The sequence below is a fragment of the Eurypyga helias genome, unplaced genomic scaffold (genome assembly GCF_000690775.1).
Source record: "Eurypyga helias isolate BGI_N326 unplaced genomic scaffold, ASM69077v1 scaffold3083, whole genome shotgun sequence".
Taxonomy (NCBI): Eukaryota; Metazoa; Chordata; class Aves; order Eurypygiformes; family Eurypygidae; genus Eurypyga; species Eurypyga helias.
Genome location: NW_010239039.1, coordinates 9916 through 22285, shown reverse-complemented (window position 1 = coordinate 22285; position 12370 = coordinate 9916). Strand labels below are relative to the sequence as shown.

The window sequence follows — 12370 nt, the reverse complement described above, 5'->3', positions numbered from 1 at the left end:
GGGCTGTACCAAGCTCCACTGGAGCTTTGCCCAGCTTTGTCCACATCTGAAAAAGATACAGTTCTCAAAGATAAAACTATTTAGAGGAACTTGTTAAGGTCCACATGCAATGTAAAGTGCCCTAGCTGAAGGAGGTCTACAGTGCAATCATGTATGTTACAGAAATTGCTGAGGTCTGTGGAAATGACAGAGCTGACAGAGATTTCCTTTCAAAGAAAATCTTTAGTTGAAAATTGCCATCAGCTAAACCAGTCTTCATTAATTTTAGGTCTGATAGTGTTGCTTATCATGTTGCTGTCTAGATTTTACTCAAGAAAGAGAAGAAAGAAATCATGCCTATTTAATTTGGTGCAAACTACTAGAAGCTTTACATTTGGAGGTGAAAATAAGTTGTTTGCTTTAGGATGGGATTTGTGTGTCTGTCCAATGTGAGTGTGGGACAGACCGCTTTTGGTTACCTTATTACATACTTCTCAGAGCTCTTTTGCTACAGCTGAGAGTATATGCTGTACATGTGTATCTCTGTACTGTAAAGGCTTGGATGTAGCACCAAGTTATTGCTGCTGCTAGGTTAACACACAGCACACAGACCACAGTACCTTGTGCCATGGCAGTTCCAACATAGGGTAGTATGTCATACCTTAGCCCGCACGGATGTTATGGGGTAAGTTGCATTACCTCACATTTGCCGTGAGATGAAGCATACACAGTGCTCTTTGCTTTAGCTCCGCTGACCCAAGGTAACTTGCGTTGCTGCAGGAACAGCTTGTAGGTCTGAGTGATGAGTTTCTGTGTCAATGTGTTTGTTAGCTCCCCCTCGAATTTATGCTTGTATCGCTACTGTCACTGCCTCTGTCCTTCTGCTCAGAAATGCCAGTACTACTTACTGTATCCAAAAATGTACCCTTTTATGCCTGTGCATCATCACTAGCCTTTATCACTTTGAAGTCAATTACACTTTGCTCTTGATGAGATGGGGACATGCCAAAATTTGGCTTTTTCTACCCAAGCTGTACAAGAGCTGCTGATCAGCTTTTGTCAGGAAATTGGCAGATCTGACTGAAATGTCCATGAGGGTGTAAAATCAACATTACAGGTTGCTGCAGGTTTGTTTTTGAACTAGAATCGTTCTTCTGATTAGGAGCAAGCTGTGTCAGTTCCTTAAAGCTTTGATCAATGCTTATTGTTTATTAGTCATATTATGCTCCAGATGTTAGCCCTCTTTACATAAATAACACATTCTCAGGATGTAGCTTTATTGATCTTTATGTCTAATAGCTGTTTGTTTATTTGCAGTGACGGATTTAATGTGAGGATCCCTTTGCCAAGCGCCTTGTTTGATTTGTTGCCGCGAGAGATTCAAAGTGGGATGTTACTGAGGGTTCAGCCTGTTCTTTTCAACGTGGGCATCAATGAGCAGCAAACCCTGGCAGAGAAGTATGTGTTCAGTCATGCGAGCTCAGCCTTAATGGCGTCTCAGCAGTCTCCTGTTCTGATGGAAGTATGGCTCTGTGGAGTTGCACTGTTGCATTACTAACAGGGATGCAATTTCTCCAGCATACGAACAAGGGAATACGAAGTGAAGCTGTTAAACGCAAAGCAAACAGAAGGAGGTCCTTCTTTATACAGCACATAGCTGTGGAGCTCTGAACCTTGTGGGTTTGAGTCTAGTGCAGGTTGATGTGAGTCTGAAGTGAATTTACAGAGGAGAAAATCTGTTGTGGGCTATTAAACACAGAGGCGTTGCTTGTGACTCGAGACCGCTGTGGGTGACATATCACTAGAGGCTGAGAGATCATTCTGAGCATTGTTGTGTATTTGCCCTCTTGGTTTTGCACTCTCCCCTTGACTCCCTCTTCTGGCCCCTGTCAAAAAACAGCATAATGGACTAGATGGACCTTTGCTTCAACATAACCTTGCAGTACTTATGTAATTCAACACTGTTCTTGCAAAGCTGAAAAATATAATTATGTAGTTATATTTGCTAGGGAAGCTGGTTGGTTTTGGAAGAGCCACCAGAGCTTCCCTTTGTTAAGGCCATGTCACAGGACTGTCAGATGCACTGCTCTAATGGAGAACTCCAGTGAAGTCAGGCACATGCATGTTGTGACAGCAGCCTTGGTCCTGGGGGGAGCATGCAGTACGACGGCGGACAACTAGAAAAAGTCTAACAGAGGCATTCCAGCAGTTACTGCTCTCCTCTGTTGCCTGTAAAAGGAGCCCAAGGTGGACAGCATAGTTACAGACATCAGCACTCTGTGTGTGTAGCTAGTTAGGTGAGATGAATCATGGCATTGTTGATAACAGGCATTACATTCGTGGTTTATTCCTCCTAGATCCGTATTTCTCATTGACGTATCTCAAGTCAAAGTCCTCAGTCCTATCGATGTTATTATTAGCTTATGAACTAAACTAGTAAATCCATTATTAAAAGTTTGAATTTAAGCAAAGTGATTTACCAGGTGGGTATTTAATATTGAAAGAGACACAAAAGCCAAAGCATTTTAAACACTATTTGCTACAACGTTTTCGTTCACCCTCCTTCCCACTTTTTTCCTTACACTCATGTATTTTCCTTTTCTGTAATGAATCACTACAACACTTCCCTGTTACACTTTACTCTGCATTGGAATGGTTGGGAATTCCATGGGATGAAGCTTTAAACTGTTTTCTGGTAATCATATTGCCAAGTGCAGTTGTTTTGAAGAAGAGGAGAAACCTTTTACTTCGGGCTTAACTGTTCCTTTCTTCACCTTCTAAAGGTTTGGAGACACTTCCCTGCAAGAAGTAATTAACATGGAAAGCTTAGTGCGGTTGAATTCCTATTTTGAGCAGTTCAAAGAAGTTTTGCCTGATGATTGTAAGTATTTGGTTATTAATGGCAAATTTCATTGAACAGCACAATTCAGGCTGATTTTTTTTCATGTTTGCTTCATGTTAGTTGTTTAGATGCTGTTGATACGTCAGCATTAATAACCTCCAAGAAATGGTATAACTATTTAATACGTTAGTACTAAGCAGAGCAGGTTCAAGAGTGTTAAAGGTTAGTCTGATTAACTTCCCTTTTTTCATTCACTTTTTCTTTACATGTCTTTCTAAGTGGCATTATTTACTGTAAAAACATGCACCTAGGAAGTTAGATTGCCATGAGGGGAAGGCATAAAAGTGACAGGTCATAGCAGCAGCACTTCAGTGTGCAGTTTTGGGCACGTTTATGATAACCTGCACAGAGAGCAACTGCCAGTTTTTAGGAACTTAATCACTTTCCCTCTGCTTATCCTTTGACACTTCCCTATAATTGTTGCATCAGCCAGCGACAGGGAAGTCTAGCACCTGGAAGAGAGACAGTACCTACAAGCTTGAATTTTACTGGCTATACAGGAAAATGTCTTGCTTGTTACTGGGTTTTGGGAGGCAGTGGCATAAATGTTATTTACATGTGACCACAAAAATGGTGAAAATTCATTATTAGTAGTATCAAACCTCTTGTAAGCTGATTTCATTTGCACTCTTAATGCAGAAATACAAATGCAGCAACATGCCAAAGGACAGTAAGAATTCTGTCTGTTAAAGTACGTTACTGTACTTTCAGCTGCCCTGGATCTTTTGACGCAGCTGAGAGCAGAAGCTGTTTCCCTCCTTCCAGGCATACATAATCCTGCATAATTAATTCTCTGAAATTTTAGCTGCAAAATTTAATTTTTTTATTATATTACAGTCTACCATAAGACTTTTTTGTAGAGTTCAAAAGTTAATCAATTTAATGTGATTTTTGTTCTGGTTTTCTCCCTGTTACTTCATGTCTCTGTTTAGTCTTCCATAGTAATAGTTCCTGTTCAGCTTCTTCCTCTCTCTTTGATTTTCCTTGTCTTTTTTTTTTTTTTTCTTCAACCTCTTCCCTCTTCCCCAAACCTTTTATGTTGATCCACTCATCATTTACCTTTTGCCTTTTCTCCTGAAACCTGTTTTTTTAATCCTGGAATCTGTATTCTGTCCTGTCATTTGTTCCTTCTCATGTTTTTTCAACTCTGTTTTAACTTTATACCTGATTGCCTCTATTTTTAAAGAGCACTGGTGCCATGACCTTCAGTTTCTCATTTACCAATAACACATCTTGCACCAGAGGTTTTTCTTCAAGTAACATGAAGTTCTGAATGAGGTTGGTGTGAAGTGACATTAATGTGCACCTTAACAGTGAAATAAAACAGAATAGTGTCATGTCCACCTGCCTTTTCTCCCTTACTCTGGTTACTTGTCATTACATTCATCACTGCCACATGAAATAAGTACCACAAAGGGGGAAAATCTGCCCTCTGCCAAAGCTTCCTTGCACTTCACTGTGTGTCCGGTGTAAATGCAGACATATCGTACCTGGTTTTGCAATCCAGTTGGACAAATGGTTTGGGATTATAAATGATAAACAATAACTTTTATTAGGAGTGTGACAAAACTACTGTGGGTGTCCCAGCCAGGTGTGTTAGAGATGCTCTGACAAGATGAGAGTATATGGACAAACCTGGGACTGTGTATGTCAGAAGGAAGGTCTGAGGGTGTGTTTTGTACCTCTTCTGTGGTGATATTTAGGACATAGAAAGTGAAACATACTTTTCCATGAACCCTTGTCAAGAGAGAATAACATTTTGCATTTAACTGTAAATCAGGTGGTTGCTATGACCAGCCGGTAGTGTAGCCTGAGGTAAGTACAGGCAAAAGGAAAACCAAATGGATCATTCTAGGGGACAAGAGGCCCAGTGAAGTACCTGGTGGCAGCTTGTAGGAAATGTTCCCTTCAAGAACAGTACACAAGGAAAGTTGATTTCTGGTCCACTGTCCTTGTCCCTGTGCTCTTAATTCTAAGCATTACAGAATTGCTCAGTAAATAACTGTCTTACCTTCATTAGCTCCTTGTCCTTGTTGGATTAGCTCTCCTTGTCTTTAGAAATACTTGGGAAGATGGTCTGTGCCCTCTTCTTGTTTACAGGTATTCCTTTCTTTCGAGGCGTAAAGTTGAAGCAGAGTAGACCAGGATGGGCACAATATTGCGAGTCATGGAATAGAATCATAGAATCTTTTTGGTTGGAAAAGTCCTTTAAGATCATCAGGTCCAACCGTTAACCCAGCACTGCCAAGTCCTCAACGAAACCATCTCCCTAAGCACCACAACTACATATCTTTTAAATATCCCAGTGACTCTACCACTTCCCTGGGCAGCCCGTTCCAGTGCCTGACAACCCTTTCAGTGACGAAATTTTTCCTGATATCCAATGTATCTCCCCTGGTGCAACTTTGGCTGTTCATCACTTGTCACTTGGGAGAAGAGATCAACCCCCACCTCTCTCCAGCTTCCTTTCAGGCAGCTGTAGAGAGCGATCAGGTCTCCCCTGAGCCTCCGCTTCTCCAGGGTGAACACTCCCAGTTCCCTCAGCTGCTCCTCACAGGACTTGTGCTCCAGACCCTTCCCCAGCTCCGTTCCCTTCTCTGGACATGCTCCAGCACCTCAGTGTCTTTCTGGCAGTGAGGAGCCCAAAACTGAACACAGGATTTTAGGTGCCCAGTACAGGGGAACAGTCACTTCCCTAGTCCTGCTGGCCACCCTGTTCCTGATGCAGGCCAGGATGCCCTTGGCCACCCGGGCACACTGCTGGCTCATATTCAACCGGCTGCCGACCAACACTCCCAGCTCCTTTTTCTGCTGGGCAACTTTCCAGCCACTTGCCCCCAAGCCTGTAGCTTTGCAGGGGATTGTTGTGACCCAAGTACAGGACCCAGCACTTGGCCTTGTTGCACCTCCTACAGTTGGCCTCAGCCCATGGATCCAGCCTGTCCAGATCCCTCTGCAGAGCCTTCCTACCCTCAGGCAGATCAAGCTCGTGCCCAGCTTGGTGTCATTGGCAAACTTACTGAGGGTGCACTCGATCCCCTCATCCAGGTCACTGATAAAGATATTAGACAGAAGTGGCCCCAGTACTGAGCCCTGGGGAACACCACTTGTGTCCTGTCACCAACTGGGTTTAACCCCATTCACCACCACACTCTGGGCCTGGCCATCCAGGCTGGTTTTTACCCAGTGAAGGGTGTGCCCATCCAAGCCACGAGCAGCCAGTTTCTCCAGGAGAATGCTATCAGAAACGGTTACTAAAGTCTGGGTAGACAACATCCACAGCCTTTCTCTTGTCCACCAAGCAGGTCACCTTGTCCTGGAAGGACACCAGGCTAGTGTAACATACTGAGTGCTCTGAGAAGATATGTGTTCAAAAAATAAAACCCCATATATCACCCAAGTGGAGTTCTTTTTGTGACAGAGTCATTGTTTAACAGTGCATACCTCCCTGTCTGTCCAGTCACAGCTTTAATTGGTGTCCTCTGTAGTTAACCCTTAAAAAAACCCAAATCAAACCAAAACAAAACTGTGCCCTATTTAATACTTGTCTATGATTGTCTTGAGTATCTTGCAACAGATGTAGGAGATGATATGTATCACTTTGAATATATCACTACTGAAAGCACTCTGAAATACTGAAAAAAAAGATATTACTACTTAGTGAAATATTAATGCCACAGATCATGGCAGTGCGGTGTCCTGTTGGAGAGAGTGCTTGTTGTAACTGGAAACCGTCCAGCTTGCAAATTTAGAATTGACAATGGGAGCATACTATAAAGTATCTTCAGAGTTTCTGTGGAGACATGCATGATATCCTATCATCTCTGAGGGGTGACAGTGCAGGCAGCTACGTGTTTGTGTACAGTTCTGAACAGTGTGTGAAAACAAGTACATCTGTGACACACAAACCAAGTTACTATACCGTTCTTGCTCCCGTTGTTCACTGTTACTATATTGCTGTCAGATAACCTGAATGTGTATTTGCAGTTGAATGTAATTAAACTTGAATTCGTTTTGTTGGTGGTACCAAGTAATTAAGAATTGGATTGTTGTAAGCTTTGACAGTTTCAAGAAAACACAATTGTGTTTGCAACAGGCACATACGGACACTTTCCACATGACTTATCTTGTTTGAAAGGGTTGAATACAGATTAATAAGTGGAGTTGGTTTTGTTTCTTTTATAGGTCTACCTCGATCTCGTAGTCAGACGTGCCTGCCTGAACTGTTAAGATTTCTGGGACAAAATGTACATGCAAGGAAAAATAAGAATGTTGATATCCTTTGGCAAGCTGCTGAGGTATTTATTAATCTAAGTGTTATCTCTGCATAGTTCAGCTGATTTTCTCTATGCCTGTGTATTCTCCATTTTTTTTATTACTGACATGTTCAAATTTCTTCATTTGAACTTCTTGCATGTCCCTTGGAAATGCAGCCAGGTTAAACCTCCTCTAGAGTGATACATAAGGAGATGAGATGCATTTTCCACATCAGTATTTTTCCTACAACTCATGCAACAAAGTTCTGGTCTCAGAGATGACAACTTTTGACATCATCAGCATTTGTGTCTCTCTAAGGAGAAGTACAGGTGACAGAAGGTTATGCATGAGGAAGGAATGATGAATTGTATATCCCGTTTCTAGATATGCCGCAGACTAAACGGTGTTCGATTTACAAGCTGTAAAAGTGCCAAGGATAGGACTGCCATGTCGGTCACCCTAGAGCAGTGTTTGATCCTACAGCATGAACATGGAATGGCTCCACAGGTCTTCACCCAGGCTCTGGAGTGTATGAGGAGGTAAGAGTTTGACTATGTCACTTACTCCTAAATGAGGAACCATGCAAACTGCAGAGGAGCAGTCATCTCTCTTTCTGTCAAAAGGGAGGGAAAAAAGTAAAATAAAGTCAGAAAACTGCAAAACTGGCTGCTGGAATTCATCCCTCTCTTGCATGTACTAGTGAGTTGCATATGCTAAAGCTGGTTGTTGCTGGATTTGCATCAGACGGGCTTTAGTTTTCAGTAGTGAATCGTGAGTTTTCAGAGAAGCATGTAAAAACGTGTTTTCAATTAACGCTGAGCTTGCAGAACAGGAAACTGGTGCCTCTTTGGAAGTTGTTTAATGATGAGGTTACTTGACCTGTCCAAGCGCTGGGTTTCTTAGTTCTAGATCAGGCAGATTTCTCAGGGATGACCTGTCTTTTGTACTTGGAAACATAGATGCCTGCAGTTTGCACTGGTTTGCCACGCGTATTCTTAGCAGTGAAACACTGCTCACTTGGCGGAATGTCGTTACGAGTGTTTCACAACACAGCAACCCAATTTCATCACAGCGTGTCAGTGTGCTGTTGTCCTAGCAGTATAATGACGTTCTGTATTCTGAAGCAGCAGAGATGTTTGCAGAATTAAATACTGTACTACCAACCAAAAGAAAAAAAAGAAAAGAAAATCTGTTTACTGTTGTTCGATGCCTTGTTTCAAGCACTGCTGGAAAGCTCCGTAACTCACATACCAAAAGAAAGGATAAGAACTCTAGCTTTAGTCTTTATCGATGTAGTTCAACAATGCTGTTCAGTCCTGTTTTTCAACATTCACTCTTACTGAATGTACTGTACTGTGTGTCTTCTCACCAAATTCTCTAGAGTGTTCAATTCTCTTATCCTTTCTGTATGTTTTTGCTGTTTGACCCTTTCTTACTCTTCAGTCACCTAGAAGGAAAATGTCTCATGTAATGTAACACTTGCAGCGTCCTACACTAATGATTTGGGGTTTATATCTACATTTAATTGGATGTCACTGGATTTTTAATTTTTTTTTCACTTTTTTGCTGTACCTTTTGTTACATTGTTACAGGAATATTGAAAGAGGGCCAGTTCAATCAAAACCTTTGGCTTGTGTGTTATGGCAGCAGCAGGGACTTGCTCTGACAGGTGAAAGACGTGACTTTCCCGTTCAGTCTTTCACTAAGAGAGATTGTGTGGAACAGATACTAACTAGCCCTAAAGGAACACTAAGATTAGACCGTTCTTCAAGCCCATCACTCTTTCTTCCTCAAATCTCATTGCTTTTGGGGCTAGGTGGTTGTGGTTTTTTAAATTATTTGCCAATTCTGCTCAGCAGCAGTAGCACAGAATTAACAAAGCTTAACGAGAGAGATAGGATTACAGAACAAATATGTAGGAGTCCGACTCCAGCCAAGCCCATTTCAACCTGGTCGCGGTGACCTGACATAGGAAGTGAAAGGCTAGCAAATTACTTCCAGGGCATTCAGAAAACGTGCTTTTTTCTTTTAACATGGATCTTTTATTTGTGTAACTGTACTGGAAAAGGAAGGCTCGGTTCAAACTTGAAGACTTCTGAAGTTTCTGGGGCAGTTGGAAGGACAGGGAAGAAGTACTATTATGTTGTGGGACTCAAAAGTATTTCACCTCCTCTGTACTGATAACTTTACAGAGAAGAAAAACATCCTTGCTTACACTCTCGAAAAATTAAGAAAGCACCTTCTACTTCCATGTGATGTTGGTCTTCAGAGGTGTGAGTTCCCACTTACTCATCCTCAGGGACTTCCTTTCCTTCCTAGTCTTGTGATAATTAGTTCAGTGACCATGGACATCAGAGAGAGAACATTGAGTGCTTGTTGTAGATTCTTGTAGAAATTCACAGATAGGAGTTTGTCGTTTTCACCTTAGAAACAAATATCCTACTAGTGTAAACTCACTTTTCTGTAAATAAGTTGCAGCTGTTCCAGTTCCTCATCATATATATGGTAACTCATAGCCTACAAGTAATAAAATCATGTCTGGAAGACCAAGCGACAGAGGAAATGCCTACCTGGCCGGTAAAGGCAGCTCAGGAGTCCAAGTCCAACTGGATCACATAGCCACATCCGCAGCAGTGCCAACACTTCCTGCTAGACCTGTGACTCCCTGCCCTCATTCCCTCTACCAGATTCCTGTCCTGTCAAGTGTGCCAGTCGAGCTGTTTGTGTGAATAAGCTCTAATCCAGATTCAATCAAAATCATCCTGGTAGCAAAATCCTTTACATGTTTAAGGCAGCCCAGCTCTTTTTCATTAAAACAAGTAGGAAGTTGGGACACAAGCAGTTCAGCCAACAGGGAAGAGCTGTCTCTTAGGGGCTCTTGAAGAGCAGCTGGAAGTGGGGTGAGAGAAATAACCTCTTTCTAACTGCTGTGGTGCTGACTAAAAAGACTGCATAATGAAGCCCTGACAGTCATGTTTGGATATGGCCACTCATGGCAGTTAAACACCCATGATAAAAAGATTGGTTGGATTTCTTCACTGGTTGACCCGTTTAAAGTTGTGGTGGGTTGACCTTGGCCCCCCAGCATACGCCCCCCCAGCCGTTCTCTCACTCCCCCTCCTCAGCAGAACAGTAGGAGAAAATATGCTGAAAAGGCTTGTGGGTTGAGATAAAGACAGGGAGATGTCTTGCCAGCTGTTCTTACAGGCAAAACAGGCTCGACTTGGGGAAAATTAATCCGCTGCCAGTGGATTTGGATGGTAAGAAACAAAGACAAAAGTGAAAACACCTTCCCTCCACATCCCCTTGTGTCCCAAGCCCAAGTACTTCATTCCTTCGTTCCCAGCTCCTCTGCCTCCTGCCCCCACTGCGCAGGACACAGGGATGGGGAACAGGTGTTTGCAGTTAGTCCAAAACTGCCCCTCGCTGCTGCTTCTGCCTCCTTGCTTCCCTACTCCAGCGTGGGTGCTTCCCACGGGCTGCAGTCCGTCAGGATAAATCTGCCCTGGTTTCCTTCAGGAAATATTCACCTGCTCCACCACGGGGTCCTCCACGGCTGCAGTATGGATATCTGCTCCACTGTGTTCATCTCCAGGGCTGCAGGGGAGTCCGGGGGCACCTCCTCGCCTCTTCCCTGACTTTGGTGCTCATAGGGCTGTTTCTCACATCTTCTCCTGTCACTCCCCACTGCCACTGTGTTTTCTTAGGCACGCTTTCCTCAAGGCACCACCAAGGTGGCTGTGGGGCTCAGCTGGGCCTGTGGTGGGTTCATTTGAGACGGCTGGAACCTGCCATGGCCAGCACGGGGCAGCCCCGGCCTCTCCTCAGAGAGAGGATTCCCATACATAAACTGGATTAGTAGGGAATTTGCTTTGTCTCTTTACCCTGATCCTCTCTTAGAGGCAGTCTGCTGACGGACGTTTTGATTTAGACACTGTACAGTTTGGTATTGGCAGAAGGTGACTTTCCATCTCTCGGGTGGAAGCATCTATATGGGCCAACAGTGACAAGGAAAGCACTTTCCAGCTCTTGACTCCAGTCCCGCCGTATGTGTCTGTGCATATGTCTTTGTGTAAAACTGAATAGATTGATACCAGTTCTCATGGCAGAGATGTGGCATGTGATGTTCATAACATCATCTTGTCATTTTGAGCCTTTCTTCCTTCTTTCCCTCTCCCCACTGTTTTACTTCCTTATCTATATCCTTAAACGCTTTTCTTCATCCAGACTGTTCTGTTGAACCTTTACCCACCACATTCCAGTCAACATTAGTTTTCCACTTACTGATTCTCCTGATCACACAGAAACACACCTCCCCATCATTAGAAAGGAAATTGGGATTTGTAGGCATCACAGATTCCCTTCTGCCCTTATTCACTGTAGGCAGCAGGGGTGAAAACACATTTTGAGAAACAATTTGGATGTGTTAATCCAGATCAGAAATACAGTTGGTTTAGTTTCCTACCTACCTAATCCCATATGACTTGAAATGTCTTCAGCATCTGAAGGCTGATTTCATCAACTGCAGGGTATCCCTGATGTCTTCCAAGATGCTGTCTGTTGGTTACCTAACCTTCCTGCGCAGCCAGCAAGGTTATGTGTCCCCTTCTGTGGGTGGAGTGAGGGCACTTTTGTTCTAACAGGGTCAGGCTCACAGGTTGCATTTAGTTGTTGCTTTGTAAACTAAAACCGGAGTTGAACTGCACAGGGCATGAGAGATCCAAAATGAAACGCCACACTGGAGGGCGTTGCGTTACCTGGAGGGGTGTTCTCCACTGTAGGCCTTCGGTGTTCAAAGCAAGGTAGGAAGCAGGGGCATCACGAGGTGGGCTCTGCAGCATGTCTTGCCTTCACATGCATATGCTGAGGCGTTTCCATGCGTTCTGGAAAGCATATTGATACCCACTTCATCTTGAAGCAGAAAAATAAGGGGGTGGTTTGGTGGGGGGTTTTTTGTTTGTTTACATATTGAGCAATAGTTAAGAGGTTAAATTATTTCACTGCAGCCTACATGGAAAGATGTTTGAAAGGGTCAAATACTACAATGGTTATTCATGTTCAGCTTGCTTTTCAGAGCTCCACTTCTTTGCAGCATGCCGAAGCATGGCAGAGCAGCATGGGATATTACTGCTTGGTAATCTGAAAGAATGAACATGGAAAACCATTTATGTTCAACCTACATGTGTTTATTTTCAGTAGACTACAGTACTTCTTTCTTATTTTTCTCTTTTA

At 43.2% G+C, this 12370-nt stretch overlaps 1 protein-coding gene across 1 annotated transcript in view; it reads left to right on the top strand.

Annotated features, from left to right (window-relative positions):
• INPP4A (inositol polyphosphate-4-phosphatase, type I, 107kDa) overlaps positions 1 to 12370 on the top strand; it is a 51316-nt gene that overhangs the window by 34065 nt on the left and 4881 nt on the right. Inside the window, exons 21-24 of the mRNA XM_010148002.1 lie at positions 1297 to 1437; positions 2763 to 2860; positions 7067 to 7179; positions 7523 to 7677. Of these exons, the coding sequence (XP_010146304.1) occupies positions 1297 to 1437; positions 2763 to 2860; positions 7067 to 7179; positions 7523 to 7677 (507 nt within the window). The remainder of the gene's footprint in view (positions 1 to 1296; positions 1438 to 2762; positions 2861 to 7066; positions 7180 to 7522; positions 7678 to 12370) is intronic.